The sequence below is a fragment of the Carettochelys insculpta genome, chromosome 14, assembly GCF_033958435.1.
Source record: "Carettochelys insculpta isolate YL-2023 chromosome 14, ASM3395843v1, whole genome shotgun sequence".
Classification (NCBI taxonomy): Eukaryota; Metazoa; Chordata; order Testudines; family Carettochelyidae; genus Carettochelys; species Carettochelys insculpta.
Genome location: NC_134150.1, coordinates 1,310,010 through 1,324,405, shown reverse-complemented (window position 1 = coordinate 1,324,405; position 14,396 = coordinate 1,310,010). Strand labels below are relative to the sequence as shown.

Genomic DNA, 14,396 nt, shown 5'->3' with positions numbered 1-14,396 from the left:
AGGCTGGTTACGCATTGGAACAGGCTTCCACAGGAGGCTGTGGACTCTCCCACAGTGGGGGGTTTTCAGAACAGGCTGAACACACACCCACCAGGGATGGCCTAGGTGTAAGCTGTCCTGGAGATGGAAAATACCAGCGCACGTTACTCCACTGCCACCTGCAGGGACGGAAGAGGAGCTCGCCATCTCGCGTGCTTAAAGGCAAATGGCAAATCTCGGGGGCCTTCAGGCAGGGCACACGCTGGAGACCTAGACACTGCCACCAGCACCAGGGCCTTCTAGTGCCTGCAAACGCCAGGTAAGTTTGCTAACAGAAGTAAACTGTTTGTAACACAGGGCAACTCAAGATCAAACCCCGTTCTGACATCTCCCAATACACTGATTGCTACCCTAAACATCAGGGGTCACCTCAGCAGGGGTGACTAAGACTTGGTTATATTTGTTGTGTGTCAACAGAAACCTAGACAGTAATATATATATATACACACACACACACACACACACACAACTCTACTGCAGAACAGTTCCAGCTCCCACACAATACACCTGAGACACTGGCAGAAGCAGGTAAGTGTACCTTTAAGCCATCTCGCAGGTCACCCCCCTATTCCTCCATCTCTCCCCATTTTTACAGCCCCAGCCCCTGTACTGCCAGCTTAAGACAGATCCATTCACATAAGAATGGAGGCCGTCGCTTTTAAACAGTGAGGATGGCAATCACGGGAACCAACTACTAAGGGAAGCGGTGCACTCTGCTCCTCAAGAGATCCTCTCACCCAGAGGGGATGCCTTTCAGGTAGATGCTTTAGTCAGATGCAAGTTACTGGGCTCGATACAGGAAGAGGCAGGTGAAATTCTCTGCCCTGTGACAGAGAGGAGGTCAGATGACCTAATGATCCCCTCTGGCCTTAAACCATAAATCTAGTAACTCCACCCACCTCAATCCACCCCTCCTCTGCATTACTCTTCCTCAGGACTGGCAGAGATGGACGTTCGGTACTGCACTTGGTCATGTCAGAAGAGGGCAGCTTGACAGAGGGCTATTAGCAACTACAGCAGTGCTGGGAAGCTGGCATCCCTAAAAGTAAGGTTATGGCATTTGGTTTATGGTGCAGTAGTTATGCCAGCGGTGAAGACCAGAGTTCCCCGTAAGCTGTGCGCTTGTGTGGCCACCCGGAGAGATTCAAAGGCCACCCACCTGATTGGCAGAATGCCCACAGCTAGGTTCTTGTTTCTACTGGTGGTGCAAAATACCACACGCCTCAGCGCACAAAAAAAATTTATTCCCCACATGGATGGAAAAGATTAAGTGTTACATTGGTGAGGTGTGTCTACACAACAACACAGCCCTGTCCCTAAACATCAGTGTGTGCGTGTGTGTGTGTGAGTGAGAGAGAACCCTTTTTGTGGGCACTTTTGCTGACCAAATACTTCCACCCCCCCAAATGAGTGGGTTTTCCTTTGTCAGGGGCCAACGCATTCAGATAGTCACGTCCACATGTGAACCAAACACATGTACATCCTGACTCCTTGGAGTGAAAGTGGGCACGGAATAAGTCCTGACCATCAGCGGGTTTATTGTAACCAACATAGTAAGAATGCTTGGTGATGTGCATTGCTCCTTGGTATAACAGCTGGGTCTCAATGGCACTGTGGGACAACTGATCGCCAATCTATGTGCTCCCCATCGCTACACACCTAAACCTTTCGTTCGGTCTACACTTCAGTTGATGACGGTGTGCTGACATGGCTTGGAGGCACTAACACGTTGCTGATTGGTTAACAACATGTCCTGATTTAAGAAATGCTCTTCAAGTCCAAGTTCACCTGAAGAGAACCTGGTTTTGAACTTAAGCTAATGCTTCCAGGACTCAGTAGAAAGGGTTATCTTGGAGGATTCATTTTGATATTGGTTATAACACTACCAAATGACACACCTTTAAATTCTAACTGGCATCTTGTCAATGTCACAAAACTGCTCTCCCGCACTTCACATTACAAAGCATTATGGAAAATTGTAGCTACCAAGAGTCAACGGACAGTGGATATAAATTATAAGCAGCATTGGCAGCTAATAAAGGAAGCCACAAAGTTTTCTGTGAAAAATATTTGGCCTGTAGAGTCCAAAAAACCCACAGAATGAAATCTAGTACGAGTCCTTTCCTAGTTAGATAGTAAATTGCCAGTAATAAAGCAGGGAAGACCAAAGTGCTCAATAAATAAATATTCATTACCCATATTTGCAGAGCCATCCTACCCATATGCAAACTACGCTGCTGCACCACTCATGATACTATCCACCCATCCACTGGCTTCCTATCACTGTTCTGTGGCTTTGCTGCCACCTGAGGGGACCTAGTTAAAAAGTAAAAGCCTGTCAGAACTCTTGGCAAAATGCTGAACCTGATGAAAACAACAAGTCGTCCTGTGGCACCTTATAGACCAACAGATACTTTGGAGTATAGGAGCAGGTCTTTGCTCATGAAAGCTTATACTCCAAAATCTCTCTTAGCCTATAAGGTGCCACAGGACTTCTTGCTGTTTTTGAAGATACAGACTAACTTGGCTACCTCCGATACTTGAACCTGACAAAGTGAGTCTTACCCATGAAAGCTCATTACCTAATAATGAAAACTGATCGCCTTTAAGGTGCTACAGGACTGCTCATTTGTTTTTGTTTTTAACTGAACCTGTGAAAGAACCATTCAAATGGTAACGGAGCCACTTTACTGAAATTCGCTAACCCCAGGTATATACTGCCAGTTTCTAAATGTTCTGCGTTAGTCAACAGGACCTTAGTTTAAAATTTGCTTCAAACACACTTATTTCTGTGCTGCTGAAGAGTCTAATCTTGGCCAGCAGGACAGGCAGTGCTCAAGCTTCTTACAGGTCTTCCTCTGGAGAGATTTAGTCAGAATGAGGTCGCTTTGGTAGGTCTCTTCCAGCAGGAGAGGCAGCGAGGGGAAAACATCAGGATAATGCAACAAGGGGGTGACGGAGGCTGACACCCTGGGCCAATAGGAGGTGGGAGTTAACACCCCAGAAGTTATAGGTAGGTGCAGGGCCTGGAAAGTGATAAGAAGCAACTTATGTTGGATGCAGTAGGACAGCAGGAGCAAGTGGTCGGATTCAAACAGCAGGAGCTGTAGCTAAAGCCACCAGGTTAAAACAGACCTTTGCAGCAGCATTCTGCAGGGAGCAGGCAACAGGACATTTGTCAAAACCAGAGAGATAGGAGGCTAGCAGTGCATCAAAAGACAAGAGGAGAACCTGAACAAGAGGTTTAGCTGTAGGGATGGATAGGATCTTGAAGACCTTGTGCAGAAACAATGACCAAGATTTGGCAACACTGAGGTGCAGCTCTGCCTTCGCATCCAGGCCAAAACAGCACTCAGATTACAGGCAAGGGACACAAAGGCTGGGCTGGGGGCGGGGGGGAGTTCAGAGCAGGCGGCGTTGCTGGCAGCCAACGAGGATACAGTTGGAGGTCCCACAGCTATTTCACTCTCACGTTTGCTAGCCCGAGGCTGCTGTGCCCATCACATGGGAAAGGCCCTTCTAAGCTGGGAGGCTCAGCAAAGCCTGCTGAGGAGCAGCTCGTACTCACGTGATGAAGTCCAGAAAACTCGCTAGCGGCTCGTACGCGTGGTTCCTCATGTGACGAAACTCAACCACCATCTTCTCCTTCAGCTTGTCGTCTATGACGGACACAGTCAGTGGGGAGGCTTCATTGGCCAGGAAGTTCCCATAGTCCGTGCTCTGGAGGTGCAGCTTCAGATCTAGAAACAGAAACCGCTATTCAGGTTCGTTGGGTGAGTTTTGGTTTTTAACCTATTGCGGACAGGTAAAGATCCAGCACACGGTGGTTTGGTCTCAGCCCTTACCCCCCACTTACAATGGCAAACAGTGACACCTGCCGTTCAGATACGTGCCTCTGCTCTTCTATTGCGCAACTCAAACCACAGAACAGCAAACACCTGCATTTCTTAGGGAGGGAGGCCACGCACAAGAGTCACGAAAATCTGCCAAGAGCAGAATCTACTTCCACAGAGCCTCCTTCGGTTGCATTAACAAGGAGACAATCCTTCCGTCCTGCAACCCCAGCCTCAAATGAGGCAGGAGTCTTACAGATGACCCTGTCTTTTCCCACACAGCCTGATTCCCACTGCAGCGCCAACCTGGGCACTGAATGGCGCACAGGTCCTGTGAAAACAGCATGCGATCTAGTAGCTCAGCTGTGCCATAAGGTGCAAGGGGACTGAGTTACAACAGCAAAGGCAACCGGAATTCCGACATCTCCCACTTCCGAGCGCTCACCTTTGAAACGTTCCTGTTATTTTCATGCAGGGGTGTTTGTTTGCTTAACAACCTGAAAAAACAAACTGTCTTGCTCCACACACGGACCAGAAGAACCGGGTCTTTGCCCATGAAAACTTACGCTCCAAAAATATCTGTTGGTCTATAATGCGTCACAGGACTTCTCGTTTTTGCAGATACAGACTAACACGGCTACCCCTGATACCAACCTTCATCACATGCAAACCCACTGACCCCGTTCTCCATAGTTCAGCTGCCAGCTCAACCTCAGACCCACCAAAACAGATCTCTGGATGGACAAGTAACTGATCCCAACAGCAGATTTTCTGTGGGGCTGTCAAGTAATCGCAGTTAACTCATGCGATTAACTCAAAAAATGCAGTTGCCATTTTAATCACAGTGTGATCCAAGTCCAAAACAGAAACGGGTGAAATATTTTGGAGGTCTTTCCACACACAAAACAGAATGCAAAGCGCACTGCGCACACTTTATATTAGTTACCTGCACTCCAAAACCCCCCAAGTGTCCTCAGTTCGTCTCACAGAAGCACCATAACGCAGCCTCTGCCCCGAGAGTGCAGCTAGCTACTCCGTTACACAACTGCATTCAAAAACAAAGCCACGTAACACTTCAGACCCACAAGCCCACTCATGTCCACTCCAACGCGCCCTAACGTGGGTTGGGGAGTCTGCCTCCTAGAATCACCGCTTTGGAGTGCCCTGTTTCTGCACTGCAAGGGTTCACCCTCCTGTGAGCGACTCCATGGGCATCACTGCAAGCACCTGTACTCGTTAGCGAGCGCCTTGGAGCATCGCTTAACCGGCCGAGATTTCGGGAGCTCGCCATGTTGGTCTACTGCAGTAAAAAAAGGAGTCCTGTAGCATCTTACAGACTAACCAATCTATTAGCACATAAGCTTTCACGGGCTGCAGAGTCTATGAGGAATCCTGTAGCACCTTAAAGGATTCACTATGTCCCTTACTCTCCAAACACGCAGATCCAAGCAACACCATTTTCCTGTTGCCATTTGATTAGGAATGTAAAATCCCTGTTAATTGGTTAACTGGCAGGCACTGGACTGAAAGACGCCGTTAGTAGCAGGCAGTCCTGCAGCAAGTGAATCCCTTTGCAGGCCATGATGGAAACACACACACTAACACGCAGGTGTAATGGCCGGAAGGGAGTATTGCGACCACTTCGTCGTCAGCGTTCCCTGGAGCTGAGCTCCTGGGCGGCCAACCAGGAGAGAGTCCGGCACCGCCCAGTTGATCAGCAGAGCGCCCACAGCGGGCAGCGTGTGTGTCTACTGGTGGTGCCATCTGCACATGCCTGCGTGTCCATAATGAAGTGTATTCCACCCACAGAGGGCAAAATTAGAGGGCATCCTGGTGAGCAGGTGTTTTAAGGCAGCTCAGTGTGAACGTACACCCCTAGGAACCAAAGCCGGGGCTAAACTTACAGCATGGGGCTATCCTGGGAAGCAAACACCCTGACAAAGTTATGGGAGTGGAGGAGGATGGATATGTCCTGCCCAATGCCATATTCTCTGTAACGTATCTGGGTGCTGCCTGGTATCTCGCTAAAGGGCTAGTCAGACAGACATTCGCTGCATAAATCTGCTAAGTTTCTCCCTCATTTGATGCATAATAAATCCATCAGTAAAAACGATTGCCCAGAGGGCCGCTGAATGAATTACGGAGCAGGCACTGGGGAAGTCCAACAGACATTGTCTCTGACAAATGCTACTCCAGAAGTTCCACTTCCTGCACCATCTCTTTCGCCTCTTCTGCTTTTTCTTCCCAACTTCAGACCCTAGGGCCAGAAGAAACTGCTAAGACCATCAGGTCCAAACTCCTGGGTACACCGCCTGCAGAATTTCTGCCAGAAGCTGGAATAAGGCGGGGTAGTTTTTAAAAAGAGCCAACATTTCAGCACACTGCTCCTGGAGCCTGTTCAGAGGTCTGCGTATTTCACCAGCTTCCAGGTACTCCCAGTCCCACTTCTGCAGCACACCGTCCTCCGCACTGCCTAAACCATCTGGTCGAGCCAAGGAAGGTGGGTTCTCTTTCTCCCACCACCCCAAATGCTGCCGGACAGGGATCCCTGTAAGCCAGGGCTTCACAACCTACGGGTCGGGATCCAAACATGGGTCACCATTAGATTTTCATTTCAGCGTGGCAGGGCAGGGAACTGCCTGCGCCGCAGGTAGGGGAAGCGGGGAGCAGAGCTGGTGCGTATAACAAAATTTATGATGCGCACAGGTGGAAAGAGCTGGCAGGAATCCGGCTCTTGGCTGCTGCAGAAGGGGTCTCTCACCCCCTGCTCCCCACACGCTCTCTGTCGGGGTCCGACTCTCCAGCTTCACACGAAGCAGAGCGAACGAAGCTGACCTGCTGCCCACCAGCTTTGCGAAGGGAGCGCGTCGACAGCGGCGGGAAGGTGAGGGGGCAGCACGGGGGAGGGGGCCGAGCTGGGCGGAGGAGAAAAGGGGGCAACGGAGCTGTGCCGGGCGAGTGGGCGAAGGGGGTAACAGGGCCAGACGGGAGGGGGGCAGTGGGGTGAAGGTGCTGGGCGGGCAGAGAGGTAAGGGGGTAACAGGGGAAAGCTGCTGGGCAGAGGGCGGGGCGGGGCCCGGCAGGGGGGGGGGTACAGGGGTGCCGGGGGGCGGGGCCGGGCTCACCCTCCAGGCTCTCGCACTGCACCGGGTTGAGGTGGTGCCGGGGGGAGGTGCCGGGGGGCGGGGCGGTGGCCGGCGGGGGGCGGGGCCGGTACCGGGGGGCGGGGCCGGGCTCACCCTCCAGGCTCTCGCACTGCACCGGGTTGAGGTGGTGCCGGGGAGCGGTGCCGGGGGGCGGTGTCGGGGGGCGGGGCGGTGGCCGGCGGGGGGCGGGGCCGGTACCGGGGGGGCGGGGCGGGGCCCGGCGGGGGGCGGGGCGGGGGGGTACAGGGGTGCCGGGGGGCGGGGCCGGGCTCACCCTCCAGGCTCTCGCACTGCACCAGGTTGAGGTGGTGCCGGGGGGCGGGGCGGTGGCCGGCGGGGGGCGGGGCCGGTACGGGGGGCGGGGCCGGGCTCACCCTCCAGGCTCTCGCACTGCACCAGGTTGAGGTAGTCCGCCCGCCGCAGCACGCCCGCCTTGAAGCCCCGCACCAGCCCCTCGAGGTAGCCGCTGTCCGCGTTGAAGTAGAGCTCGGGGAAGCCCGACATGGCTCCGGCTCCGGCTCCGGCTCCGGCTCCCCCGCCCGGCCCCCGCCGCACGTCACAGCGCGAGACGCCGCCGCGCCGCGTCCCGGCATGCACCGCGCCGGCGAAAGTCACGGGCCGCGGAGGGGCGGGGCGAGGCGGGGGCGGGGCCGCTCGTGGCCCCCGCTGTTGCCAGGAGGGCGGGTGCACGCTGCTGCCGGGCCATAGGGGGCGCCCCGTGGGGTCACGTGACCCCCGCCTCCCTCGTACCCGGGTTACTCTGCGCCTTTCGCATCGGCTGGCCGAAGGCGGGGCCTGTCTGGCGCAGCCCGGCGGGAGCCTGGGGGCGGGGCGATGTGTTAGGTGTACAGCGCCGAGCACAGGAGCGCTGCTGTCCTGCAGGCCGGGAGCCTCCCGGCCAGGCTGTAACACCCGTAGTGCCCAGAGCTGTGCGGAAGAGGGAAATCTCATTTAAGAAGCTATTTATAACCCTGGCTTCATCTTTTCAAACAACCAGTGAAAACTTTTGGTGGGAAAAATGTCTGCGGAGCGTGTTTCCCCAGGGTTAGAGCTCACTGTCCCCCACGCCCATCCCGTTGTTCCCTTCCCTGGGGCAGAGCCACCAGCCACCCCCTGCCCAGGGACACCCCGAGCGCCCGGCTCACTCACACAGTTACGACCTCCGGGCCCCTCCTGCCCTGCAGCACCACAGAGCCCAGCTCCAGGGCTCCCCACTCTCCTACCATGCCCTTACACCAGCACTATTTAAAAGGAGCGCCCTGGGAAGAGCCGTACCAGCTGTACGAACAGCTCCAGCCCGGGGCCCCCTTAAGTCCATCAGGACCCTGTGCACTCCCCCGCTCTGCCCCTGGGTGAGCCTGAGGGGGCCCAGGTCACTCGCAGGTTTAAACTGGATTAAATGGTGGGTTCTCTGCAATCTGAAGCTTTTGACCCACAATTTGAAGATGTCAGGAACCCGGCCAGCGGTTCAGGGTCTCTGTCAGGAGTGGTAGGGTGGGCTTCTGTGCCCTGCAAGGTTCTTGTCTATGAGACCAGCTGGCCTTGCGAGGGTTTTCTCGGGCCGCCTAATTTCAAATATTACCATATGGGACTGTCTGTGTGCCGTGGGGTAGCTGTTTCCAGCCACACCACCGCAGTGTGTGGAGAGTGCTTTGAGCAATGCCATCAAATCCCATGCCAGGTGTGACAGGCATGGCCCTGAGCACGCCAGTAAGATTGATCACCTCTACCTTCCCCAGCAGTCACCAGCATCCCCAGAGGGGCTGACAGCCACCACGGGGGCCCTGGGCAATGTAGGAGAACAGCCAACTCCATCTACCCAGAAGGGGCGAGTCTCAGGGTGGAAGCAAGGACCTCGGTCAGTCAACCCTTAGTGCCACTCAAAAAGCTGTGGTGTTTCAAAGGGGCTGGTGCAAATGTCCCCTTTGTTTCCCCGTCAATGGGCCTGAGCATCCCTTTAATTTATTGTATCCATGGGTGGAATAAATTTTGTTTTGTGAACCAGAGCCTGTGCATGACCAACGGAAACACATGCTGCCCACTGTGAGCCACGTGGGCACTCGCTAATCAGCTGGGCAGCACCTGAGTCTCTCCTAGGCAGCTGCCCAAGAGCTCAGCTTACAGAGAACACTGGCAGTCACCACCCTGAGATAGCTCTCCCTAAATGAGATGCAGGAAAGTTTCTGTAGGGTGCTCCTTATAAGGGAGGTAACGATCTTTGCTGTTTCCTGCAAAAGGAGACTATCCCCAGGAGATGCACTGAAAAAGTCAGGGGTGGAACGACTGAACTCAGCAACAGAATTTACTAGTTGATGGTTTATTGGAAGTGCAAAGGGCACAGGGATGTAAGGAAAACCAGTTACTAACCCAAGGAGCTAAAAATGGGGTGCTGGGGAAGGAGCCAAAGCTAGTGCTTGCCACAGGGGAATGTGGCATTGATTTTCCTGCAGTAGCAAAAGGCATTGAAGAAGCGGCAGTAGCAGGTGGCACAAGGATCACAGCAGGGGAGCTGGTGCCCGAGGCATGACTCCAGCAGGCGGACGCACCTGCGTGGCGAGCGTTCCTCTCGGCCCTGAGTCTCCAGTGCAGCAGACCACACCTGCAGGAGGAGCAGAAGGACAGAGGTTTCAGAAAGGACCATGATGCACAGGAATGGGGAACTGCTCAGGGGAGAGCCATCTATTCCTGGAGCCCCACCACCCCGGCATGCTCTGTGCAGGTAGAGGACTCAACCTTTGCTGCATTTGCACTCAATTTGGATTGATTTAGAGATACTGCCCTTGGGCTTCTTCCAATCTCCAGATGTGAAGCACATGCACAAACACATGCCGGCACAGACTGCATGGAAAAGAAGTATTCCTTGACAATGATACCCATTTCCAGAGGGGCTGAGCTACTCTGCCAGGTCTGCCCATGTCTCCAGGTGGAGCCCATAAACCAGGTGGGTCTGGCCTAAAAGCCCAGGCCCTGAGTTCTCAGCAGCAAAGCTCCTGGATATGTGCTTCCGGGCACATTGGGTGGTTGTTTCAAGTAATAGGTATGTAATAAGTTAACCATGTTTCCTTCAATTCTTGGCTGTCACTTGATAACAAGTAGGACGTCTTCATGTCACCCTCCTATTTGTGAGTGCGTTAATGGCTGTGGTCCTGATTGTGGAGCTGCAGGTCTTGTCACAGAAGGGGCAGGTGTTGGTAGCTGCTGGAGGGGCGCGGGGCAGTTTTTCACTCTCTTTTCCTCTTCTCCACCTCTCCTAGTCTGCACTGCAGCGGGAGCTTGCAAATTGCCTTTAACACCACCGGAGCTGTGGTGCTGCCCCCAGGCCACATGCAGTGGTAGAGCAGCACCATCATGACACTTCAAAAGGGCCTGAGGTTCCAGCCCCTTTGAAACTCTGGGCTCTGGAGCACCTGCCCCTTCCACCCGCCCGCCCGTTCTCCTCACAGTTTAGTTTTCCATGTGCTGCGCACTTTTGTGCTGACAGTCCCTAACACATCTTGGCAGCTGCCGAGCCTGGGAGAGCTGCAGGGTTTTGGCCTCAGGGCATGCCAGGGCCAAGGAGAGGGTGGGGAGTCCCGCACTGGGTGTGTCTGCTAAGAGGGTCAGCAGGGAGCAGGACTGGCATTTAGTGAGAAATGAACCCATCGTGGAGAGGGCGGCCCCTCACAACTCTTCTCTCTGTGACTCAGGCGGAGAACAGTGCGTCTGTTACACTAGAACCGAGGTGTGCGACATGCCAGCCACGGGGGGCTGTGGCCAGTTGAGCGTGGCTCGTTGGCTTGCACAATAAATATATTTTTAGAATAATGTGGCTAGTTTGCTATCACCGTGGCTACTGCTTCAAACCTGGCTGGGCCCCGCTGCACGAGAATCGTGTGGAAGATTTTCTTCAAGCCCATGGAAAGCAGCAGCAGAGCCCCAGCTTCTGGAGCACAAAAGCGCAGCTACAAGAGACTTCCTCAGTGGTGCACCAGTGGCCCGCGCACTGCGGTCTCAGGGGTCCCTCCTGATTCTGTGACACAGACGGCATATGCTTAGCTGGGGAGAGGACGGGGGTAGCCCCCTGGGGGGGCCACTGGTGGTTACCTCAGGCTCCAGTACGCTGGCTTCCTGGATGAGGTCCTCGCCCGCTTTGCGGAGCTGCACAGCCATCCTGTCAGACCCAGGCCGGGGAAGAGTCCCTGTGGATACAGCCGGGGCAGGAGCTGCTGATGGGCGCTGGCTAAGCCAACCCCCAGGAGCCGAACTCGGCCCCCCGCCCCACATACACACACTTCTCTGCAAAGCAGAGCGAAGGGGACAGGGAGAGATTAAAGGGTCTCAGGCAGCGTTCCCTGCAGGCTGAGCGCCGGGCGGCTGCCCAGGAGCGATGCAGGTGAAGCCCAGCTGATTAGCAGAGCGTCCCCAGCTGGCCGCCTGTGAGTCTACGAGCGGTGCACACGCCGCCGGGCACAGAACAACATTTATCCCCTCATGGGTGGAAGACTGGTCAAAGAGATGTGCCTGCAAGTGCAAAGGACTCACCAGCCTGAGATGCATCTGGAGCAGCTCCCATCTGCCCTTCACCAGCAGGGGCCTGCAGAGCTCAGTGCCCCAGGCTGAGTCCCATAGGAAAAATGCCTCCAAGACCTCTGCCTTGCACAGAACCGCCGCACTCGGGAGCAGCACAACCAAGCAAGGGAGAAGGAGCCTAATTCTGTCACTCTGGTTATCGGGAGGCACGGACCCAGCGAGATGCTGCACGGGAGAAGGGGACCTCCCTCACCAGCCAGCAGGGGCTGTGTCCATCCCATAGGACAGCATGCAGTAAGCTGGCAGAGTCAGGCAGGCATCAAGTGAGATGTCTGGGCGTGGCTATGCTAATTAGCAGATACAGTGCTGCCATGGGAATGGCTAAGCCCTGGGGCAGGAGCAATGGGAGAGCCTGCGCTCCTGGCACGGCAGACCCTGGATGGAAGGTGGGCGCTCTCAGACCCAGGGGCTGCCTTTCCTCCAGGGGTTTCTCCTTCCTTAGCCTGTAACAGGGGCCACCACAGAGGCTCCCAGCTCACACCAGTGGCTCTGTCTGATCTGATGCGTGTGCCTGCACTGCTTCTCTACAAACGGCTCTTTGGCAACTCCGCCCTCTGGCTCAGTCACGCACAGAACACAGCACTCAAAACCTTCTGGGGTAACCATCGAACAGGGGCCCCCCAAGGCCCTCAGGCAGGTCTCTCTGCACTCTGCTCCCTCTGGCGGGCAGGGGGTGAGGCCTGCAAGGACTCCCCTCCTGAAGGCAGAGCTCTTGCCCTGGGACCAGGGCTCTGCTGCCAGCCCACAACACTTAGCAAGAGTTCTGCAGCAGTTCCCAACTTTGGCAATTCAGTAAGACGTTGTGACCCAAGGCAATTCAAAACCAGTGGGGGTGCTCCCCAGGAAAACCTTTTTACAAACTTGATTCACCCCTTTCCCCGGCTTAAACCCCTCGCAGCCTCAAACTGCCCCCCCACCTATTTCACACAAGCAACGCTGCTCCCCCCTCCGGCATGGCTCCCCCAGCCCTCCTACTCCCTCCCTCCACCTGCAGCACAGGCAGTTCCCTGCTCTGCCGTGCTGAAATGGGGCTCAATTTAATTGGCTGAATGGCTGGATCCCCCCTGCCAATTAAATCGCGTTCCATTTCAGCGCGTCAGAGCAGGGACTGGGAGCCGGAGGAGTGAGCGGTGGCAGACGGGAGCTGCAAATGGCTTCTTAAAGAGCCACATGCAGCTTGGAGCCACCCAGGCTGGTGATCCTTAGAAAACCTAATGGCAACCCATAGGATGGGAATCCCTTTGTGCCTCTCACTGGCTCTGCACTCAGAGTTCTCCATGGTGCTGTAGCTTGCTCCAGCAGCCAGTCCCACAGGTCCTCTCTCCTGGAGGACTCCCACCCCACTGAGCTAGCTCTGGTCTTTCAGCTCTTCGTGTAGGGCCCACTTCATTTGGCCAACACTCCATTTTCCTTTGGAGAAAGTCTCTGTGGTTACGGGGGCAGGGTGTGGCAAGGCCACGCACCTCCATCAGGGGGCTTCATGGCTCAGTCCACCCCATCACATAGACTCCTAGACTACAGTCAGACGGGACCATTGTGATCATGTTGTCTGAACCCCCCCACTTGCAGAATGGTACAAAGCCTCTGCCATGTGCCCCTTAGATCACAGCTCGTTGAGCTCTTCGGGGAGACGGGACAGCCGGCTGGAGGGAAACGCTCACCTGCAGGCCCTATGGGCACCTCCTTGATTTCCCGCAGAAGGCTGGGGTAGCTGGACCTGTCTGGCCCTTCCAGACCGGGGTGCATCTCTGGCAGGTGACTGCTGCTGAGGTCAGTGGCGAGGAGGGCCTGAATTCCCTGCAGCACCCCCCAGCTCAGCAGCAGCATAGTCAGCATGATTCCCCTGGGAACCTGCACAAGAAGGTCACAAGGGCCAAAGTTCAAAACGGCTGCTCTGCAGGCTGAAGGCTCCCATGTGGGTTAGACGCGCACCAGTGGCTGGTGCATGAAGCACTGAACTGCATGTGGACACGGTGCAGAGTGAGGAGGGAGGCTGCCTAGCGGCACTGCAAACAGGCGAGCCCCAGTGTTGGTCAGCATGTCTGCACTTGACCCAACAGGGAGGCCTGGATTGCTCAGTGCAATGGGAAGGTACTTGGGATGTGAGATCTGCACCCAGCAGTGGCAATGCTGGTTTGATCCCAGGCCCAGTGTTCCCTCTAAGCTGAGCTCTGGGGCAGCCAACCAGAGAGATTCAGGTACCACCCAGCGGATTAGCAGGGAACCCCCAGCTGGCAGCGTGTGACTCATGGACAGCTGCTCCAGGCTGGGCCAAGCCCTGGCAACGGCCCCCAGGCTGGTGTCGGTGAGTTCGGGCAGTAGGCCAAGGGACAGGCGCCTCAGGGCAGGGCAGCGGATGACCTAGGTGCCAGAGGGACGGGAGCACAGTGGGTGCTCCCCAGCTGATTAGCAAGGCGCCCCAGCCAGCAGCGTGCGTTTGTGTTGGGGGTGTGGATCACCACATGCCTTGGTGCACAGAACAAATTTATACTGCACAGGGGTGGGGAAAATTAGAGGGACCCTGCCCCATCTGCCACCCGAGGGCTCCCCTCACTCATGGGTTGCATCGCGTTGTGCTCGCTAGACCCTGGGCTCTGGGGGCAGGGATTGGCTTGTCCCCGGGTCTCTGCAGATGAGCAGTGCAAAGAGAACGCTGCCAAACACGTGGGGCACCACAACCCAGCCAGCTCTTCGGCCGCCGCAGCCGAGCCCCACGGAGCTGGCGGATCGGGCTGGTTTTACTAGCTGGGTGAGGAGCGCTGGAATGCGACTCCCACGGGGCGCCCAGGGCTCTGAGAGCTACTTCACC

General features: G+C 55.6%; 2 protein-coding genes and 1 long non-coding RNA gene across 6 annotated transcripts in view; 1 reads left to right on the top strand and 2 right to left on the bottom strand.

Moving 5' to 3' along the window:
- Nucleotides 1-7,597, bottom strand: part of ATP6V0D1 (ATPase H+ transporting V0 subunit d1) — a 29,144-nt gene extending 21,547 nt beyond the window's left edge. The window contains exons 1-2 of one of the 3 annotated variants that reach the window (XM_075009198.1): nucleotides 7,393-7,597; nucleotides 3,608-3,779 (exon numbers count right to left, since the gene is read on the bottom strand). In XM_075009198.1, coding sequence (XP_074865299.1) covers nucleotides 3,608-3,779; nucleotides 7,393-7,522 — 302 coding nt within the window. In that variant the 5' untranslated portion in view covers nucleotides 7,523-7,597. Of the gene's footprint in view, nucleotides 1-3,607; nucleotides 3,780-6,997; nucleotides 7,024-7,292; nucleotides 7,325-7,392 lie in introns of those variants that run through there. The other 2 variants (XM_075009199.1, XM_075009200.1) reach the window with 2 other exon arrangements.
- Nucleotides 938-6,802, top strand: LOC142020920 (uncharacterized). Of its 2 annotated transcripts, none has more exons than XR_012647538.1 (3): nucleotides 938-1,084; nucleotides 6,127-6,372; nucleotides 6,579-6,802. It is a non-coding gene; the product is annotated as an uncharacterized LOC142020920 (long non-coding RNA). The 2 variants fall into 2 exon arrangements; XR_012647537.1 differs by lacking the exon at nucleotides 938-1,084 and adding an exon at nucleotides 3,721-3,812.
- A 1,586-nt stretch (nucleotides 7,598-9,183) lies between the features above and the next one.
- Nucleotides 9,184-13,423, bottom strand: AGRP (agouti related neuropeptide). The gene is made up of 3 exons (XM_075009203.1): nucleotides 13,249-13,423; nucleotides 11,102-11,196; nucleotides 9,184-9,617 (listed from the first exon to the last, which is right to left on the bottom strand). The coding sequence occupies exons 1-3, from the start codon at nucleotides 13,421-13,423 to the stop codon at nucleotides 9,426-9,428; spliced, it is 462 nt and encodes a 153-aa protein (XP_074865304.1). The 3' UTR covers nucleotides 9,184-9,425.
- Between the last annotated feature and the right edge of the window lie 973 nt (nucleotides 13,424-14,396).